This window comes from Crocodylus siamensis, chromosome 9 (assembly GCF_052110815.1).
Source record: "Crocodylus siamensis isolate JL-2025a chromosome 9, ASM5211081v1, whole genome shotgun sequence".
NCBI classification, from domain to species: domain Eukaryota; kingdom Metazoa; phylum Chordata; order Crocodylia; family Crocodylidae; genus Crocodylus; species Crocodylus siamensis.
Genome location: NC_143403.1, coordinates 102365 through 122902, shown reverse-complemented (window position 1 = coordinate 122902; position 20538 = coordinate 102365). Strand labels below are relative to the sequence as shown.

Below are 20538 nucleotides of genomic sequence, written 5' to 3'. Positions count from 1 at the left end.
CCGGCAGCCCCCGCGCGTGCGCGGTGCCCCGGAAGCGGCGGCGGTGCCTCGGAAGCGCTCTCTGCCTTGTCTCCGCGCGGCAAGATGGCGGCGCTGAGTGAGGCTCTTGCGGGCGGGGCGCCGGAGGCCGAGACGTGCCTCAGCAAAAAGTGAGCGCGGGGTGCGCGCGCGGGGCGGGCCTGTCATGCTGCTGCGCCCGGCGGCCGCGCGGCTCCTGCGGCTTGGCCTCGGCCGCGCCCGGGCCCGCTACGGCCACAGCAGGTCGGTGCCCCCGGCCCGGCGCGGGCGGGTGCTGCTCCCTGAGGGCGGTCGGTTGGGCCGAGGTCCGGGGCGGCGGAGCTGGGTGGCGCCCCCGGGAGTCGCGGGCACCGGCCCCGGTGCCTCTCGCGCAGGAAGAGCCCGGCGCCGCAGCACACGTTGAAGTGCCCGGGCCGTGCGGCCTAGGGCTCTCCGCCATCGGGCTCTCTTCCCGCGGGGGAGCCCCAGTCGCGGCCTCGGGTGTGCGCTTCCACTTACAAGCGTGGCAGACTTATTTTGTCTTTTCCCCTGAGTTGTGAAAAGGGGCTAATGCCTCTTCTGTCGCAGGAGACTGGCGAGAAGTAACTGTCAAGAGAAAGGTGAGAGATGCTGCGGGGGCTAGAGACTGATGCAGGCAGTGCCTGGTCACTGTTCTCTAGAGAGTCTCCTGTGAAGCCCAACAGAGGTAGGTTTATTTTGAAAAGGCTTCAGCTAAGTGTTTTGTTTCCTTTTGCAGTGAGCTGAAGAGACGGTTGAAGGCAGAGAGGAAAGTAGCTGAGAAGGAAGCAAAGCAAAATGAGCAAAGTGAAAAGCAACCAAACAAGCCTGCCTCGGCCCCAGGCTCTGAGAATGGCCTGGGCGCTGATGAGGAAAGCCTGGATCCGAATGTGAGTTGCTCATCTGTTGTAGCTGCGAGAATCAATCTTACTGCTTCCTACTTGATTTCTAATCGTACTGCGTTTGGAGAATCAGAGTGGTAATGAGCTATGACTCTGCTCCTGTTTCTCTTCCAGGAGCCGGTTCAGATGAGTGTTTGGTTTACCAGCTTGCTGTTGAGGAAGGAAGTAACCTTTCAATGTTAGAGATTCTTGCCTGTTAATGGCTCCCCGTTTTGAAGCATAAAAAAAAAAATACTCCATTTGTACAGATGGCTGAAAAATCCAGGTTAATATTGATAATTTCAGCTGAATGGGAGATCTGATCCCTGGGTGAAGTGCACAGCTCTTCTTTTACCTTGGAGGAACTGGTGCCGGGATGGGATTTATCTCAAAGTGGTGTTTCAATAAGGTCTTGTTTCGGCTGTGGACGATGAAAGCGCAAGTATCTTATAAAACCGAGGTCCCTAATATTTCTGTAGAAGGCAGCTTGATGGAGAGAGTACTAGGAGAGTTTGATTGGTAACTACATAAAGCCATGAAACTCCTTTTTGCAGCATCGTGCTGCTTATCCTATTAATTTAGGCTCTAGCTGTGCCTTCAGCCTTTCTCTGAAGATACTGCCAAACACATTTCCTCTTTAGGTGGACAAGTCTTCATTACCTCAGGTGCTGACTAATTTTTGTGATCAAATACACCCACGGAAATCAAATATAGCTGCTTTTTTTTGTAGTTTATGAATTGCAAAATTCCTTCAGTCTTTATGACAAATGTTTTTGGTCCTTGTTTATATCTGATGACAGCAATATTACAAGATTCGCAGCCAGGCAATCCAGCAGCTGAAAGGCACGCATGAAGATCCTTATCCACACAAGTTCCATGTAGAGATATCTCTCACAGACTTCATAGAAAGGTACAGCCATCTGCAGGCAGGGGATCACTTGACGGACATCGCAGTAACGGTGGCAGGTAAGACTTTCTTCAGACTTGTTCTTGGAGATATCTCCACAACTCTGGACTTTGCACTTTGCTTCCCCGTGGTCTTAGAGATGTAGCAGGTTTGGACTGTATTAAGGGTTAAACGTTTGAAGTCCAAGGGTATTGCTTCAGAGCACCTGACAACAGAGACCTGATCTTGGGTGAGGAGCTAGCTATAAGGCCCCTATGTTTAAGAACTTTTGTACAATGGGTTAACATTGACACCTCAGTTATCTTAGTCCTCTTGCCGAGCAACCGGCGAGCTTAGAAGCAATGCCTGTGGTTGTGATTATGCTGTGCCATGGCTTTGCCGTGGTATTGAGGATGCTGATTTTGACTTGTTTTAACCTTCGGGCTTTTAGGTCGAATTCATGCAAAACGAGCTTCTGGAGGGAAACTCATCTTTTATGATCTTCGCGGAGAGGGAGTCAAGTTGCAAGTCATGGCAAATTCCAGGTAGGTAAGAATGTTATAATTGTGTTTTAAATGGGGGGAGCAGGTCTAAAAAAGGATACCTCTTCAGCTAGTCTGAGTTTCCAAATTTATAGTTGGGTGGTGTAGAACTCAATGGAGTACTTTCTGGTTCCTGGGTTAGCCACTAAGTATTTTGGAAGGTGGAGAGCCTTGATGAGCAAAGCTGAGGTTGTGGATCTTGGAACAGATTTGCATAAACTTGTTAAATAATTGCAGGTTCTATAAATCCGAGGAAGAATACATCCGTGTTAATAACAAATTGCGTCGTGGGGACATCATTGGGGTTCAGGGGAATCCTGGCAAGACGAAAAAAGGGGAGCTGAGTATTATTCCCTATGAAATCACTCTCTTGTCTCCCTGCCTGCACATGTTGCCTCACCTTCACTTCGGGCTCAAAGACAAGGTAACTCCCCCACCCCACTCCCATCTACTACTCTTGGTGTTAGAGCTAAATTGGTAGCTGAGACACGGGTCTGATTTTATGACTTTTTTGTCTTTGTGTAGTATGAAGGCTTACCAGTTGTTAACGTTTCCCCATTTGAACGTTAAGTTTTTAATCTGCATTATTCTAAAATTATTTGTCCTTTTTTAGGAAACTAGATATCGTCAGCGATACTTGGATTTAATTCTGAATGACTTTGTGAGGCAGAAGTTCATAACCCGTGCAAAGATCATCACATACCTTCGGAGCTTCCTGGATGAATTGGGCTTTCTTGAGGTAAGGCTGGGTAATATATTTCTTGCTGTGTACTGCACACTTAGACCTTCAGCTCTGAGCATACATGCTATCCTGCCCTCTACCCAGGGCCATATTCTATATATGTATGTAAGTGTGAGGAGCGTACATTTTTACTTTACATGTACATTGTTGGCTTTGTGCAGAGGAGCTGTAAAAGGCAAAGTGTGTAAAGAAGTAATAGTTCACCTTTTTAGTCTCCTACACTTTTGGGGGGTTGGAGAAGAGGGGGCTGCCTCCTCCACCAGATTCCCATTGTGATAGTAGTACAAGTTATCCATTACACCTTCTCCTTGTTACCTTCTTCCAGGATTAATCCTTGGTGAATAACATGATTGAGAATGGAACAAACAGGTTTTTTCTTTAGACAGTGCATACACGCTAGTTTTACATAAAGCAAAGACTGCTTTGTAAGGTACAGCAGGAAGAGACGTAGCAGGAAATGACTCGTTTTACTTCCTGGTTCTTCCACGTTTGTTTCCACTGCTAGTCTCAAAATAGTAGTCTTTTATTTACTCAGCCCTGTTAGTTTTTGTAATCACTTTATCTAGTGAATCACTGAAGCTTCTGGTGGATTTATGTAAAACAACTTGTTATCTGAGAACAGTTCCTTCTAATCTTCAAATCCTTCTAACTTTAGTCTCGGTGCAGGATTGTGAAAGGATAAACGGAACGAAAAGAACTCGCATTTGAGCCAGGGGATTTGTTGCCTTGGCTTAGGTGTTGGCGTGGTATGCTTTATCGGTACAGCAGTCCTGTGAGGAGTGGTGGTGTGTGATGTATTTGAGGCAGGAGAGTAGAAACATTGGAGCTCTTTTTCAATGCATGTGTTTGTTTCTTCACCAGATCGAAACTCCCATGATGAACATCGTTCCAGGCGGGGCGGTGGCTAAACCTTTCATCACCTATCATAATGAATTGGACATGAACTTGTACATGAGAATTGCTCCTGAACTCTATCACAAGGTGAGGCAGGAGCCTCTTGTTGATTAAGCTTCTTATTCCTAAATGTAGAAGATATTATTGAAGGCAGAATTAGACTAAAGGACAAGAAACTCATTAGGTTGATAAATGCAAGCTAGTTGGGTTGAAACGTGGATAAAGGAGTAAGTGGGAAGCTGGCGTTTATGGTTTGGGAGTAGTGACTGTCTGAGAAATTGGACTGGTCTTCTTCACTAGGTTTGTTGAGAGCTGCTGTTTCCTCAGTATTTCCCTGAGTAGCTATGGAATGCAGGCTTTGTGTTACCCAGAGGTGTCTTGACTTTATTTCAGAAGCCTTTTGTGATTATTTGGATTTCTTTTGGTTTAGATGTTGGTGGTTGGAGGCCTGGACAGAGTGTACGAGATCGGGCGTCAGTTCCGGAATGAAGGAATTGATTTGACTCATAATCCTGAGTTCACAACTTGTGAATTTTACATGGCTTACGCAGACTATCATGACCTGATGGAAATCACAGAGAATCTCCTTTCAGGTGACCTAACCCACCGTTAATCAAAGGACAATAAGATTGAGATGAGATGGCATCAGTTTGCATTTCACCTTTTTTCTTGTAGGAATGGTGAAGCATATTACTGGAAGTTACAAAGTCACTTATCACCCAGCTGGCCTGGATAGCCAGGCCTGCGAGATAGATTTCACCCCGCCTTTCCGGAGAGTCAGCATGATTTCTGAACTGGAGAAAGTCTTAGGAGTGAAACTTCCTGCAATGAATCATTTTGAGACTGAAGGTCAGTTAATAAGGCTTTGTGTGCCATCAACTCTCTTTGCCAGCATGGGGCAAAGACTGCTAACCCTCCAGTCAATGCTAATAGTTTATCTATCAGTTAACTTCAATACACTTTATTGTAAGGTGAAGATAGCATGCCTGTGAATTTGAATGAAGCTAGCCTGTGCTGCTTTTCAGTACTTCTGCTCTCTTGAGATTGTACTTTGACCTATAGCTACTTGTGAACTTCTGTACGATGCCACATTTGCCTTTCTCTTCAGGGAGTACATGTGTTCTTGGGAAGATCAGAGAATGATGCTTGTCCAGAGTGTTTCAGTACTTTAGCAGTTAGCATCGTAGCTCTGTTTTATTTGTCCTAAAGCCTGCATTGAAGGGTCTTTCAGGTTATGACATCAGTGAGGGCAAATTCAGTCTGGTCGTCACGGTTTAGGAGGAGCAACTGTGAAATTAAATTGCCTCCTTTGCTGAGGATGTATCTGCCACTTATTGCTGGAGTTAGTATATGCTGGGGTGGGGGAAGACTTCATCTTTGACCAGGCAGTAATGTTGCTGCATGGCGATACTGTGTGTGAAAACTAAAGGAAGTGAACATTGTGGTTTTCTTGCGTGAAAAATATCGTGTGACACTAGTGCTCCCTGCTTTGCATTGGTTGCTTTTCAGCTGTTTTATTTTGGTTTCGTTAGTCCTAAGTAGGTTGGCCTGCCCACTTGAGAACTGCATTTTCACTGTGTGGTGCTGCTGCTGTGGCCAGCAGAGGAGCTTAACTTGGAACTCTGTGACCGATCAACAAGTCTGACTGATGTCCTTCTTGAGGACTTGTCACCTCCTCTTAACTCCTGGAATTGTCAAATCTCTTGACATTTAGGGCATTTTGGAAAACTCCTCTCTTGGACTGGGTATGTGGGACTGTGTGGTTATGTAGGCTTTTGGTGTTTGTAGGATCTGGAAAGGAGAGTCTTGAATATACTGAGACTGGCTGTAGCCTGCTTTGGCTCTGTGTGTGGGATTGTTTATAATAATTATCAGAGTATCTGGAATCAGGGATCTGTTACTTCATGTTTGAGTGAGAACAATAAATAATATCCTTCTAACGCTGAAACCACAACTTGAACTGTTTTTTCCCAGTGTGATATTAGCAGATAGAAAATGTCGACAGGCCCTTTAGTTCTCCACTATGCCCAGATCATCCTGTGGGGGCAGATGGGGAGGAGAGTTGGCCGTGTGGACCAGTTGTCTAATATCTATGTATTGTGAAAACAGAAACTCGCAAGTTCTTTGATGCAATTTGTGTGGAGAGAGGTGTTGAGTGTCCGCTTCCTAGAACCACAGCAAGACTTCTTGATAAGGTGAGTGGTGGCAATCTGCATCGTATGGAGTTTCTCTGAAGCAGCGCCTGTGAAGAGAAGTTCCTCTTTTTAGCAACGGGTTTCTCACAGACTTGAGGGGGCAAGTCCCTATGAGCGGGCACGTATGGTCTGCAGTGCCTCAAAGCAATTTGAGGCACCACAGACTTCACATGGCATGCGTACAAGCATTCACTGCACTGCCAGTTTGCAGCACGGTGTGTGTTTTGCCACTGGGAGATCCTGGTGTCAAAAAAAACACCACGAAAAATGTGGCAGTAGTGTGCGCTACCAGGAAGAGAGCCTGGTCAGCCAGAGCCACACTCTGAGCAGCCATCTCTGCACTTCTGCTGCCCCTGGAGACCCCTAGAACCTCAGGTGAGGCTGCTGGGACAAGCACGGGTCCTAGCCCCAGCTGGGTCACTGTCACACGCCAGGGTATAGGTGTAGGGGCATGCCCGAGGACAAACAGTAGTAACATCCTTGTGCCACTGCTGTGTCCTGCAGGAAATGCACGCCTCTGCATGCATGCGCTCCTGGGGACGCGCCTGTGGTGGCTACATGGGACATGCCATATGCTGAAAGGCAGAAAATGTAATATCAATAAAAGGAAGTATTTTAACACATAGCTTGCAATCTTATTGCCACAATATATGATTGGGGCCAAAAGTAGGAAGGATTAAAAAAATTGGAATTTCCTATACATTTTCCCAGAGCGCACTGTAATGATTGTGGTAGTAGCAGGATCATCCATAATAACAATGGGGAGGACTAAACACAGAGTGCCAACAAACCCCATGAGTTCAGAAAGGGGCAGAAAGCCATCTTTAAACCAGGGGGCTTGGAAGGAAATGTACCCTGGGTGCATTTTACTAATAAAGTGTTGGGTCTTTGGCACCTTGCATGTGAAAGAGCTGACCCCGGGCTGGATGGACTCCTGGTCTGATCCAGCATGGTAATGCCTGTGCCCTCAGGAGAATACGTGAGCACCAGGGGAAAGGTGAGCTCTGGACCATGCAATTGATCTTGCACTGTTCAGTTTTTCCATTAATTTAATTGGAAGCAGATCCCGGCCGGTGTAAGAGTCTCGGTTCAGATTTTATAGCGATATGAACTGAAGGAAGGAGATGGTTTCTTGTCTCATTTGCCTTTTAACCATGCAATCAAACTCCTTCCAGTCAGGATCAGCACTGACCAGTTCTAAACCAGTTACAGCCCTGGTGTAAGTCATGAGGAAAATGGTTGAAGAAATGATCTGAGGCACCAAAAGATCCCTCTACACTCTGCCTGTGTGGGGAGAACAGTGTTAATTGATTCATGTCAGTCCACATGGTTAGGCAAATCTATAAGCACAGGATCCATCTCTGTGTTCTTCTGCCTCTTTTCTCACCTCTTCTACATGAAACTGTCTGATAGGGGGGTTTCCTGTAGCTTTGTTTGATGGCTTGTGCTTCAGGTGTCTAAACTGGCATTAAATTCTAGTATCAGGAGTTCCTCACGATAACCCTGTTAGATTTAGGTTCTGATATTGAGCTGGTGGACTCTGAATGATAATGTGTTTTGTATAGTCTGCATTAGGCTAATATTTCTCCAAGCAGGATGCCTGGCTTGTGCATGGGAAGTTCCCTACCGTTAATGTAAACATTTTCATGATTTGGCTTTAAATGTAGATTGTAAGGCCGGGTCAGGTGACCCCAGCAAGGTGTCTGTCTAGTCTCCTCTTGAAGATTTCCAGGGTAGGTGATTGCACCACTTCTGGAGGGAGTTTATTCCACAGTCTGGACACCCTGACTGTGAAGAAGTTTTTCCTAATGTTGAGCCTTCCAGGAGTTTTTGGCCATTACTCCTAGTTTTCCCCTCAGGTGCCCTGGTGAACAGTTGCTCACCAAGCCCTTGATGTACTCCCATAGTGCGACTTCTCAGTGTTATGGTACTTCCTTTGCTATTGAAAAGGGAAATGGAGATACTGATTTGGGGTAGTGTGGTGGCTTTAAAAAAAAAAAAAAAGGGGAGGGGAGTGGGGAGTTCTGACTCTTAATGTCTGTCCTCTCGTTTCTTAGCTTGTAGGTGAGTTTCTGGAAGTCACATGTATCAACCCGACCTTCATCTGTGATCACCCCCAGATCATGAGCCCTCTGGCCAAATGGTAAGAATGTGAAACCACATGAAATTACAGCCCTTTTTCTCCACATTAGAAAAATCATCTCTGAAAAGGAATTATTTGACTTTGGGCAGTTTGTGAAGTCTCTCTCAAACCTCGGTCATGGTACCTTAGACATGGAACTTGTTGCTTAAGGCAGTGGCAAAGCAGCTCCAAGACCATAAATAGCACAGGAATTGCATCCCTTCCCCTAGTGCACATACCCTTTCTGTTAGAAGCTTGATGAGGAAGTATGGGGGTCCCAAAGAGATGGTGAAGTTTGGCAGCTGGCTGGTGATCCAAAAAATTTGGTAATGGTTGGCATTGGGCATAAAATCTAGAAAAAATGTGTTCTTGCATTGACTGGAGTGGAGTTTTATGGCTGTTGTCCATCTCGATGTGAACCTCTCTTCTGACTCTGTGCCCCTGTTTTGCTGTTAATTTCTGGCTCGCTGCTGACTAGTCTAATCCTTTACACAGGCATCGTTCTCAGCAGGGGTTGACGGAACGCTTTGAACTCTTTGTGATGAAGAAGGAAGTGTGCAATGCTTACACTGAGCTCAATGATCCCTTCCGGCAGCGGCAGCTTTTTGAAAATCAAGCCAAGGTAGGAAATCTACTGAAAATGCATCTCTTGGTAAAGTGAGCCTAATGTAGGCTTGTAAAATGTTACAGCTCTGCCATTCATTCATATTGTTGACTGTGGGACGTTAATCCTCTGAAAGCGGCAAGGGCTTCCTACTGTGCTCATATACCTAACTAACTGATATCCTATATTTAATCTTTGCTCCCTTCCTCTTTTAAATTAATTTTGCATAAACAAATCTTAGCAAAACATTGTTATCAGGTTTTAGTTTGGACTCTTTCCTCCTACTATCAATATAAGATACTGATAAACAGAACAAGGGGAAACTAGACTATTAGTCTCAAAGTAGTTAAAAAATTGCCTTGTCCTTTGTTTTTGTGTCTCAGAATGAGATATGCAACTTGCTTGTACAAATGCAATTACATAGACATGAAAACACTGCTTTCGAGTTTCTTAGCAGCGAATACGTATAGTGTGGAAGAAATTAAACTTTGTGCTGCGGTTGAATCAGAACTGACAGAGCCAGCTTTTCTTTATTTAGGGCTATGCTGTGATCACAGGGAGAATTCCATACAGCAAGGGGAACCACTCACTTGTCTGTTTCAAAGGAATCCTCCGCCTCCCTAAGTTTTCAAGCATTTTTATACTTAAGACAGATAAAGAGAAAAAAAATATGACCTTGAAGAAACTAAAACAAACTTACTTACTTGGACATCTGTGCACAGAGTAATAATGCAGGATTTTTAAATTTTTTTTAATCTCAAAACATATAACTGAAATAAGCAGTATCAGCACTTCTGGTCTGTCTGTTTTTCTAGTCAGAGAGGCCAGAAACTTGCCTAAATTCACTCATACAGTAGGTACTTGGTTAAATAAAATCTCATGTCTAGAAAAATTATTTTGGTTTTAATATTGACTCATAAACATGGAATTTATTTATGTTTTTGGACTGATTTGATTTGCAGACTTGCAGTACCAGATTTCTGTGAGGGAATCGCTACCAAGGGGGTTCAGCCTAATTATGTAGGGAGCCATGCCATGTTTTTAATGTAGATGGTTCAGCCAGATCTACAAGGTTCTGTTCTAATCCACAGGTATCCTGACAAGTAGGAGGAGTGTACAAATATCAAAGACAAATATGGACCATAAGCATTAAACTAAATTACTGCCTAGGTATATTGGACTACAAACAGATGTCACATTAGTCCTGGAACAAACCATTTTCTCATGGGACAAAGTGGAGCCATGTCTATTGCCCTGGGATAAATCTTAAACATCCCTGGGATAAGAAATACCAACAGTTTATCCCAGATGCTACAAATTGTGTCTGCACAGTTATCCTGGGATTCTGGCATTGATTTAATGATGCTGAAATGGTATTGCACATCAATTCCTGGATATTTCTGTTTTGGAACAAACATAAGCGCACAGCTTGTCTAGGGACAAATGCAGTGGCTGTTCCTGGGCTTACTGTGACATTCAGCATCATTCAGGAAGGAAAGATGCCACATACTCTTAATACTATGGCTTTTATTGGTCAGTTATGTGTATAGTTACCCAGTTCATGTACACAACTACATACCTCCAAAGGGTTAGCACCTCACTCGCATGAGAGGAACTTCAGCGGGAGGGAGACATGATGCAGCAGGGTTAGAGGGGGAACTTGGAGCAAAACACAGGAAACGGTGTAAATAAAAAGGTAAACAGAGGTCGGTAGCAGTTTCCAAAACCAACAAATACTAATTGCATTAGACAGTTTGTTTATCAAAATTCTTCTAGCACATCTTCCACATAAGCAGCTGCCACTGTGGTGTGATTGTCTAGAAGGGTGCTGATTAGGACAGGAAGTGTTTGCAAGTTTATATAATAAAATACATTGCAGGTAAAAGATGGTTGTTGCAATCCTTTCTTCTGTTGACTTATGTGAATGCTGTCTCTGGATGCTCCCCGCCCCTGCATCTCTACAAACATGCCAAATGCAGTCATGTGCAGACTGTGCGTCAGAGCCACAGTTTCAGACACTCTTACCTTGGCTAGAACTAGACTGTTGGAAGCCGTCATGCGAATGTCTAAGGTCTGGCATTTAGAATCCGTCAGACAATGATATTTTGGGGTGAGAGAGGTGAGACTTCCCTCCTGACTATTCATTTGTGGCTGATTTTTATTTTCCAGATGCACAGAGAACCCTGAAATCTAGCAATCTGGATTTCTTGGAGTAGAATAGGACTCTCTTTAGTGGAACAAGAAATATTGTTTATTTAATAGGAGTGCTGGCATTTCCGGGACTGTGGTCAGTACTAAACTTTCGTCTCCTTGTCCGTTCCTTTTCTAGGCAAAAGCTGCGGGTGATGATGAAGCCATGGGCATTGATGAGAACTTTTGTACTGCTTTGGAATACGGTCTCCCCCCTACTGCGGGCTGGGGCATGGGCATAGATCGGCTCACCATGTTTCTTACAGACTCCAATAATATTAAGGTAAACGGATTGCAGATAATGGATCAGCTGATAGGAATAGGGTACAGAGTGAGAACTGTTACTCTCCAGTTAAAAGCTCTTTTTTGTAATGTGAATTGAACAAACGCCTTTGTCCTTCATCACCTGTTCTGAATGCCCAGACGTTCAGTGACGTGGCTGGGAATCTGGTCTCTTAAGAGCATTTCATGACTGCCTTTTCCCAGCAGTGCCACTAGCTCCTTGTCTCATGAGGGTGCCACGCCAGAGGGGTTTGATGCGATGGTACAACCCAGGACTGCATTTTTCTTGACGAGCTACTTAAGGAGTGGTCTGAGGCCTGTAGCTGTAGGTTGTTTGTTACGGCAAGGCTTGAGCAGGCAGGGAGGAAGCGAGAGCTGGAACTGATCTGTGCAGACGGTCAGCACCTGTCGCTGGCTGCCTTGAGCCAGCTTTCCTGGTGCAGCACGATGGGGAGGGCATGGAGCGGCAGGGAGGCTGATGGTATTTGCTTCCCCCGCAGGAAGTGCTGCTGTTCCCGGCTATGAAACCTGAAGACAATAAGAAGGAGGCTCCATGTAGCTCTGTGGAGGAGGGCACCTCGGTGTGATGGCTGAACCAGGCCGTGCGCGATGGAGCCTTGGTTCGGCGGCCGGCTAGGCGCTGGCTGTCTGGGGAAGTGGGCAGCCCGGGCTGTGCTGGGCCTTGTCACTGATTAAACTGCGTTGAACTGCCCGCTGCCTTCTCGCGTGCGGGGGGCGGGGGGGGGCTGCGTCCGGGAGCGCGGGGACTACGCTTCCCAGCATTCCGAGCGAGGGACAGGTACACGACCAAGCACTTCCCGGCCAGCGGCGCGCTTCGGGGCTGCTCGAGCCCGGCCGGGGGCGGGGTTAAGAATGAGGCGGGAAGAGATTGGTCGATGTTGGGATCGAGCAGGGGCCCGCGGCAGCGCTTCCGGGTGAGGCGGGCGGGATGCGCGCGGACGAGGTGGCGGCGCTGTGCTATGAGCGCTACCGGGCGCTGCCGCGGCGTGGGAAGCCGGAGCGCGGCCGCGAGTGGACGCTGCTGGCGGCCGTGGTGCGGCTCGAGGCCGCGGGCCCGCGGGGTGAGCGGGCCGGCGCCCGCCCCGAGAGAAGGAGGGTCTGCCCCGGGGGGACGAGCCCGCCGATTGCTCCCGGGAGGGAGGGGGGCGCGCTTTCTCCACCGCCCGCGGCAGAGGCCACCACTCCTTTTCCGGCCCGCCCTGGGCTAATAAACCGCCTTCCTCCCAATCCCGCGTCTTTGTCATTTTGCTCGAGCCCCACGTGGCCGTTGCTTAGCAGCCCGGCGGGGGTGGGGGTCTCTGCTGTGCTCCGTCATTTCTGACCGGTCGGCTCAGCTCCCCCTTCCCGCGCGGGGGTGACCGAGCTCGCTGCTCCGCCCCTTGGCTGCAGCCCCAAACCACTGCGAGGGCCGGCCCCTGCCGCGTCTTCATTGGCGTCTGCCGCTGGCCCTTCCCTGAAGCCCTGGTTAAAAACTGCAGCTTCTTATCGGCTGTCCGGTGACAGAACTGACCAGTGGTTTCTGAGTGACCACCTGGATGTTGGGTGCAGTGGCCTAGGGGTAAAAAGCGGATTGCTCTGCCATTGCCCCGAGGACCTAAGCCAGGCACTCACTGGCCCTTGGCAGGTCTCCCGTGGTGGGGGATGGGATGAGCCTCCGTCCCGTCTGACTAAGTCACCCCTTCGTTCGTGCTTTTTCCTGGCGCTGTGCTTGTTTTGGGGCGTCTGGTGCTTCCTGGCATGGAGGGCTCCCACACCAGGGGTGTGACCTTCCTGTGCCTGGTATCACGATTGGGGTGACGCTGCATGGTGAGTGGCCCTGCTTAGCCAGCTCTGTGTGGTAGTCCGCTATGTACCCTGTAGCCTGTTGCCCTGGCTCATGGGGCTCCCGGTCTGCTGCCTGAGATGTTCAAATTAGGGTGGTGAGTTTTGCAGCTGTTCTTTCAGCCAATGTTATTTCCTTTTCAGTAACTAAGGAAGTTGTTGCTATGGGGACCGGAACAAAATGCATTGGCCAGACGAAAATGAGAAAAAGTGGTAAGTGTGGTGCAGAAACCAGCACTGGTCCTGGTCTCCCCGTCGCTTGTGTCATTGGCATGAGCTCAGTCTCCTCGAATGGAGCAAGGCCACAAGACGCACTGTCCCTGTGGAGCTGCTGAGCTTGCCTGTCCACAGCCCTTAAAGGGAACTAAGCAGAATCCATGTACATGGACACTCGGGTCCTTTAGGCTCCTAAAGTGCCTGTTGTGTTTAAAAAGAAAAGGAGAAGAAAACCTTTAGGTTTGTTCTAGTCCAGTTTCGTTAAGTGTGGTGCAAAGGGATGCTGCAATAGGAGCTACTTACCAGACCCAGGCGAGTGAGAGTGGTGCCCTCGCTTCATTGTGCGCAGCAGACCTTTATACAGCAGTCAGTTATCTATGGCAGGTCCTGAAGATGCCGAGGCTATGAGAAGTTACTTCTCCTTGCTCTGCACCGTCACGGAGGAGCACCAGACTGCACCTGGCTGCTACTTCTTGGAGCATAGCTGTCTCTGTAAATCATGTTGGAAAACAATCTGGGAAAAGAACGACCAAGAACTTATCGATACAGGGCCTAGAGAGCAACGATTGTGGGGTGCATAAGCAATGGAGGATATTGCCAAAACTGTCCTTACATCAGTCTCCTCTGGAAACTGCAGGACTTGTCACCCCATCTCCTGGAAGGTGACAGGGCAGAACTAGGGGGATTCAAAGAATAACAGTGGGAATGAACAAGGGCCTGAAAAACTGAACAAGTATTGACAGACTGGGATTGTCACTGTCAAGAGAAAGCTAATGCTGGGGAGAGGACAAGTACATGGATAACGAATGGTGTAGCAAAGGGAGGACAGAAGGTTCTGTCCCACAACACAAAGGCAAGGAGGCATTCCACAACATTAAAAGGAAGGGGATTCAAAACTGATAGAAATACTGTTTCACGTGAGGCATATATAAATTGCAGCAGGAAGGTGTTCTGGCCAAAAACTTTACAAGATCCGGTTGAAAAAAGATTGGCTGTAGTTGGGCTATTGAGAGTATCTAGTGTTGCTAATGGCATGTTTGAGAACAGGTGGGAAACCTTGTGTCCAGGGCTGAGTCGATCTCTGACTCTCGGGCATCTGTGTGAGGTTGATGATCCCAGGTTTCCCAGTTACAGGATTCTTGCACCTTTTTGCAGAGCTACAATCAGAGACAGGCTGTGAGAGTAGGTAGAATTTGGGTCTGTGCCACTGGTAATGTCTGTATTCCTAAGAGCTAAAATGTTTATTCAGAGATGGGGAAATGTGCTATGCTCATGTCTGCATTAGGTTTTAGTAAGTCAGGTTTTATTTTTGAACATTATTTTTTCCTAGCAAGGCTTCTGTTCATAGAAATAGGTGCAAGTCTGCTGGTACTCTAATGACTTGACTTTGATTGGATTTTTGGTGTAGACAGGTTATCCCCAGAAGCAGACGGAGTTTGTGCAGTGCCCATCTAATCTGATTCTTGTCTATTATGAGCAAATTTTCTTTAAAGCAAGTAGATGCTTCATTTATTTTTCTAGTAAATGCTTGTCATGTAACTTAGAAACCAGTAGTGCATTAAAAAGGCCTCTTTATCAAACATGAAAATATCATTGCTGGTTTTCATAACATCTCCTGACGTGGGAAAAGTTTGTTTGTGCGGACTCTTAAATTTAGTAAAACCCTCTGAGCAGGGCAAGTAACTCTTAATGTCCATTCCTAGTGCTGACATGTGGTCTTGCCCTATTCTACTACCTTCACAATCTGAAATACTAGACAGAAAAATTTGGGGACTTATGTCTGAAATGTCTCTTGTCTTGCCATTTGCTGTTTTGGGGGGAAGAAGAGTAGAGTTAAGAATGGCATCTTTTAGCTCTAACCTAAAAGCTTTGGGGAGTTCATGTGCTCCCCAAACTCGATATTCAATCTGGTGAATAAATTCCATTTTATTTTCCAATGTGCATATTCTCCCCATCGCTATTCATGGTACCTGCTTCCTGCCTTCCATCCAATGAGGGTGACAAAGTTCTCCTACCCAGCTACTGTCCCACCTTCCTCTCCTGTGAGATGTGACTAGAGAACCTAGCACAAAGAGGCCTTAGGCAACAGTCCTTTGTTGGAGGCATGCAGTGAATCACTGTACTGCAGGGCAGAAGTGTGGTGGGAATCATTTAGGTGGTTTAAATATCTGGGGGGTAGCGCAGCTGTCTGAATTAGGCTGGGGAAGGTCTGCAGAAACAGGCAGGTTGTCCTTGTTAGATACCGCTGTACTTGCTGTTGCACTTGTTTTGCTGCCCTACGTACTGCTCAACGTCATGCTTCATTATAGACTTTCTCTGTGCTTTGCTGCAGGGGATGTTCTCAATGACAGTCATGCCGAAGTTGTGGCCAAGAGGAGCTTCCAGAGGTGAGGCACTAAGCCCTTAGTATGCTGGTGCCCAGTCCATGTCCTGTGCAGTCATGCCTGGTTTCCTCAGGATGTTCACGTTGCCACGATATAGATGCAGTGAAATACCCAGAGTGCCTCTTCCTCCAGTGGATGAAGCAGGGCAGTTCTATTTCCGTGCAGGCAGCACTTTCTCTTGTTTCTTCTGCAGGCTGGTAGGCTGCAGGCCCTCTCCTGTGAGTGGGGTATGCCTTTTGTAGCCTCTCCGCTTCCGTGCACGCATGCATACCGTGCTGGTAACCTGGCCAGGGGTTCACGGGCTGTTTCAAAACATGATTTTTTTACTCTGTTTGAGGTTGCGAGTGGTTCACAATAATTCTCTTGTCCATCAGGTATCTCCTCCACCAGCTGGGGCTGGCAGCCTCACACCAGCAGTGTAGCATCTTCATCCCAGGGACGGAGACTGGGAAGTGGAAACTCAAGCCACACATCACTTTCATTTTCTTCTCTAGCCACACTCCTTGTAAGTGCAGCATTGCTGCCTACTCCCCTGCTCACCTCTGCCTGATGACCCTGAGCCATCTCCCCCTCTATTTTTGCTGGGTCAGAGCAAGGCAGTGCTCATCTCACCTCAATAATGTGGGCTCTAAAGCAGTAGTGGTTTGTTTAATGCATGGCAGGGAGTGTGTCAGTCTCTCCTGTTTTGGGAGGAATAGGCCAGCAGTTTCTTTTGCGTGACCTATCAAACTTGCCAGAGGCTCTGTTGGAGCATACTCAGGCCTGTCAATTTTCCAGATTGCTTTGCTTTATCCGCCTTTTCATCTGTCAGGGAAGCCAAGTATGTTTATGTTCTGTTTGCTAGTGATGGTTCTGTGCCTTGCAAAGTTCTTTTGAACTGAAATGCAAGACTTTTCCTGTAAGAATTACTTCAGAGTAGATTTATGCTCTGACATAAAAAGCCCAACAATATCCGCACTGAAGAGGTTGCATTTCTGGAAGGACACGGCACAACTCCAAATAGGCCACAAATGTGCTTGATTGAGACCTGAGCTGCCTGGGTCCAGTAGCAGATCGTCAGAAAAGTAACAGAAGTATGAATTTACTTGAGATTCATAGATCTAAAGTAAATCTGTGGACCTAAAGTAAATTCATAATTCTGTTACTTCACAGTCTGTCATCACTTAGATGCAAGAACCTGTGGTGGTTTTTCCTTTGCCAATAGGGATATGTGAGAAGAAACTGCATTTTCAAGTTTTAAGTGCTGGGAGAGAGAGAACGTGACCCTTAATATCCTTCTGTCAGCTGTGCATCCACTTCTCTGCGTTCCAAGTTCAGCCCTCAACTTTGTGTTTAGGGTCTGTCAGTTTAGCAGGGTGGTGGAAGGGTGCCATTATTGTGTGAGCGCATGCTCTTACACTCTCTGTTTTAATGATTGCTGCTGTTTTGATCCCAGGCCCTTCTCTGCTTAGTGCAGGTGGCTTCTAGCATTTCCTTGAGGTATGCTGAAGCCGTAGGAGGAGTATAAGTTGCATCTGAATTTTCATGCAAGACAGGGTGGGCTCAAAGTCCCGTGGGTGTAGTGTTGTGTAAAGAACTCATTGTTCCCAATGTTTAATCCATTTTCCTGAATTCAGATCCTTGCAGGGTGCAGCTTTTGCCACATCACTGAAAGGATCTGCATGGGTCAGTAGCCACAAGCAAGGCTCTCCTTGTCAGCCTGTGCTGATGTGGCTTCCTTTCTTCTAGGTGGGGATGCCTCCATTATTCCCATGAGTGAACCAGAGGACCAGCCTTGCAAGCCGGTTGGTTTAGAAGATGTGATGAGACAGTCAGCAGAGTGTGGTATGAACCGTGACCCCCTGGGTCCAGAAAACAAAAGGAAAACAGAGGAAACTGAAAGTGAGCAACTGAGCAAAAGAGTGAAAGTTGTCACCAACAGTTGTTCATGGGAGGTTGCTGAGGGGCCAGCTACTTCACAGGTTTCTGGGAAACAAGGGAGTTTACAACACACCGATCCCAGCACTGCTGCGTCCGCTGAAGGTGGACAAACAGTGAGTGCAGTAGCTGCCCAGGAGGCTGGCCGGACGAAAGCCAAGGTGGTGGATGTTTACAGAACTGGAGCTAAGTGTGTTCCAGGAGAGCTGGGTGATGCTCTGGGGCCTGGGGTTGAGTACCATCACGTGGGATTGCTAAGAGTAAAGCCGGGCCGTGGGGATAGGACGTGTTCCATGTCCTGCAGTGACAAGCTGGCTCGTTGGAACGTGCTGGGATGTCAAGGAGCCCTTCTGATGCATTTGCTGGAGCAGCCAGTGTATTTCTCAGCGATTGTTGTGGGGAAGTGTCCATACAGCCAAGAGGCCATGCAAAGAGCAGTTGTTGAAAGGTAAGGAACGCTACTTGCTTGGATTGGGGTCAATTAGTGATGCCTGAAGCATGAAGGTGCGTGGCGGTGCCTAGCAGAGGGGATCTTTGTCTCTGACAGACCAAACAGCTAGATCTGCAGGGCATGCCATCTTCTCCTGGCAGCTTCTTTCATTGTGTGAATAGCTATTAGAAACAGCTGCAGCATTAGACATGTGCCTATTCATGATTTTATGCACCCAATTATGTATTATCTTTATTCATATCATCCAGGAGCACATCTCCGAGGGGCCAGCAGGGGAGTTTCTGCTTAGGAGCGATCAACATGAGTTCATTAGAGGCAGGTCCTGTCAGACCAACCTGGTGGCCTTCTATGACCAGGTCACAAAAGCCTTGGATGCAGGTGTCATGGTGCACGTAGTCTTTCTGGACTTTAGGAAGGCCTTTGACACTGACTCTCACGCCATCCTCATTAAAAAATTAGGCGTCTGTGGTGTCGATGCTTGTACTGTCAGATGGGTCGAAAATTGGCTGGAGGGCCATACCCAGAGAGTGGTGGTGGACGGGTCTTTTTTGACCTAGAGGGATGTGGGCAGTGCGGTTCCCCAGGGCTCCCATCTCGGGCCCGCACAGTTCATTATCTTCGTCGGCGATTTGGACAAGGGGGTGAAAAGCACCTTGTTCAAGTTCGCAGATGACACTAAGGTGTGGGGAAAAGCGGGCCCGCTAGAAGGGAGGGACAGGGTACAACTAGATCTCGGCGGGTTACAGGGGTGGGCAGATGAGAACAGGACGGGTTTCATCACTGACAAGTGCAAGGTGTTGCACCTGGAGAGGGAGAACCAGCTGCATACCTACGGGCTGGGGAACTCCCTTCTTGTCAGCACAGAGGCAGAGAAGGATCTTGGAATTGCTATCAATTCCAAGATGAATGTGGGCCGCCAAAGTGGGGACGCAGTCAGGAAGGCAACCGTACCTTGTCATGCATCATAGAGCAGGTACAGGGAGGTGATCCTCCCCCTCTGTGACAAAAGAAGGCTAGACAGCCACCTAGCTGGGGTCATTTGACCCCAGCATCCTTTCCTGCCTGTGGCAGGGGCTCGGACTAGATGATCTGCTTAGGTCCCTTCTGACCCTACCTACTATGAAACTATCACTTTTAGGAATTTTTAAGATAATGACCCTTAATGTTATGGTGGATTACATAAAAGATACTGTATGTTAGCACTCCCTGCAACAACAATAGTGAAGTGTGGAGCTGGATGGATAGCCATGAGTTCTTGCATCATACCATACATGTATGATATGATGGATGGCCATGAGTTCTTGCATCATATCATGCATGTAATGGTATTAGTTCTATAAAACCACCAGGCAACAGAACAAGGTCCTGTGTCTCCACCTTGGAGTATAGGCAGGTGTCATTCTGCATTTTATCCATTTTATCGATCTGCAGCCCAAGCTTGCCCCTGACCACCACACGGTCTCTTGGGAGGTGCACTTCTAAGAACAAGGCCAGGCTTCTGCTTTTGGCAGGAGGGAGCCCTGGACTCTGCTGCTCGGAGGCTGGGCTCTGACCTTATCGCCGCTGTTTCTCACTGTGGCTCCTTCAGCCAGACCAAAAGAACCTGGCCTCCCTATTATTGACGGCTATGGCACCCTAGTGTTGGCAGAAAAACAAGGCGGCTTGAAGTAAAGTGGAATGCTATATTTTTGGGCCTTTCAGTTCGGAATGGAAAAGCAAGGCTCACGCTGGTGTCTTGGCAGGGAGTAGGACCCGGTTGCCTGCATTGCAGCTCTCCCCAGTAGAACTCCTGTTACAGTCCTTGACACCTTATGTTTTGGCTTCATGCTCTAGCTGTGGGTCATTAACATTAATGTCTGGAGGATGACCCTCCATTGTATCTCAAGGGTAGCTCCATTCACCTGCTTACAGCTCTTGATAGTTCATTATGCCAACCCGGCCAGTTCTGATTCCGGGGTCCCAGAAAAGAAATTAACCCCTTCAGTTCTAAGAAGTCACAGTATAAAAGCATGTGGGGTCCTTTTACAAAAATTCTCCACATCCTTCACACTGTTTTAAGTGTGAAGTAACTGAAGTCACACTAGGTAACACTGGGAGAGGAGCCGTTCTCTATCATGGCAAATCCACATCATCTCCAAGGCTCCACTGCCTTTCAGAATGAATTTGCCAGATTCACCATTAGCAGCTGCAGTGCAGGCAGCACAGAATAAACTTGTGCAAATCCCTGCTGATCTTGACACCCCTGGGCCCCTCCTTACTCTATGCCTTCTCCGCAGAATGGGAGCTCACCCTCTCTCCTTTCAGGTTGCAGAGGGAACTGTTGGAAGTCAGGCATGACAGGTGTGTGATTGCCTACACAAACATTTGTGTTTAAG

The 20538-nt window shown here is 47.5% G+C and overlaps 2 protein-coding genes across 8 annotated transcripts in view; both read left to right on the top strand.

Moving 5' to 3' along the window:
- Positions 1-10: 10 nt before the first annotated feature.
- On the top strand, positions 11-12065 carry KARS1 (lysyl-tRNA synthetase 1). Of its 2 annotated transcripts, none has more exons than XM_090062231.1 (14): positions 11-149; positions 755-905; positions 1697-1862; positions 2234-2327; positions 2562-2748; positions 2938-3063; positions 3928-4047; positions 4391-4553; positions 4636-4809; positions 6070-6155; positions 8213-8298; positions 8773-8899; positions 11211-11354; positions 11854-12065. In XM_090062231.1, the coding sequence occupies exons 1-14, from the start codon at positions 85-87 to the stop codon at positions 11938-11940; spliced, it is 1776 nt and encodes a 591-aa protein (XP_089918357.1). In that variant the 5' UTR covers positions 11-84; the 3' UTR covers positions 11941-12065. The 2 variants fall into 2 exon arrangements, with proteins under 2 accessions (XP_089918357.1, XP_089918356.1); XM_090062230.1 differs by having other exon boundaries at positions 63-261.
- A 54-nt stretch (positions 12066-12119) lies between these two features.
- The window catches only part of ADAT1 (adenosine deaminase tRNA specific 1), a 29047-nt gene continuing 20628 nt past the window's right edge, over positions 12120-20538 (top strand). The window contains exons 1-5 of one of the 6 annotated variants that reach the window (XM_090062234.1): positions 12120-12435; positions 13340-13408; positions 15744-15798; positions 16170-16300; positions 17524-18160. In XM_090062234.1, coding sequence (XP_089918360.1) covers positions 12303-12435; positions 13340-13408; positions 15744-15798; positions 16170-16300; positions 17524-18160 — 1025 coding nt within the window. In that variant the 5' untranslated portion in view covers positions 12120-12302. Of the gene's footprint in view, positions 12436-12699; positions 13181-13306; positions 13409-15743; positions 15799-16169; positions 16301-17523; positions 18161-20538 lie in introns of those variants that run through there. The other 5 variants (XM_090062236.1, XR_016444116.1, XM_090062237.1 and 2 more) reach the window with 5 other exon arrangements.

Bases quoted from the DNA above. Each gene is read 5' to 3' on its own strand.
- KARS1 (XM_090062230.1), top strand. From the start codon at position 185: ATGCTGCTGCGCCCGGCGGCCGCGCGGCTCCTGCGGCTTGGCCTCGGC. The intron at 906-1,696 runs GTGAGTTGCTCA...ATCTGATGACAG, and splicing joins AGGAAAGCCTGGATCCGAAT to CAATATTACAAGATTCGCAG. The intron at 2,749-2,937 runs GTAACTCCCCCA...GTCCTTTTTTAG, and splicing joins ACTTCGGGCTCAAAGACAAG to GAAACTAGATATCGTCAGCG.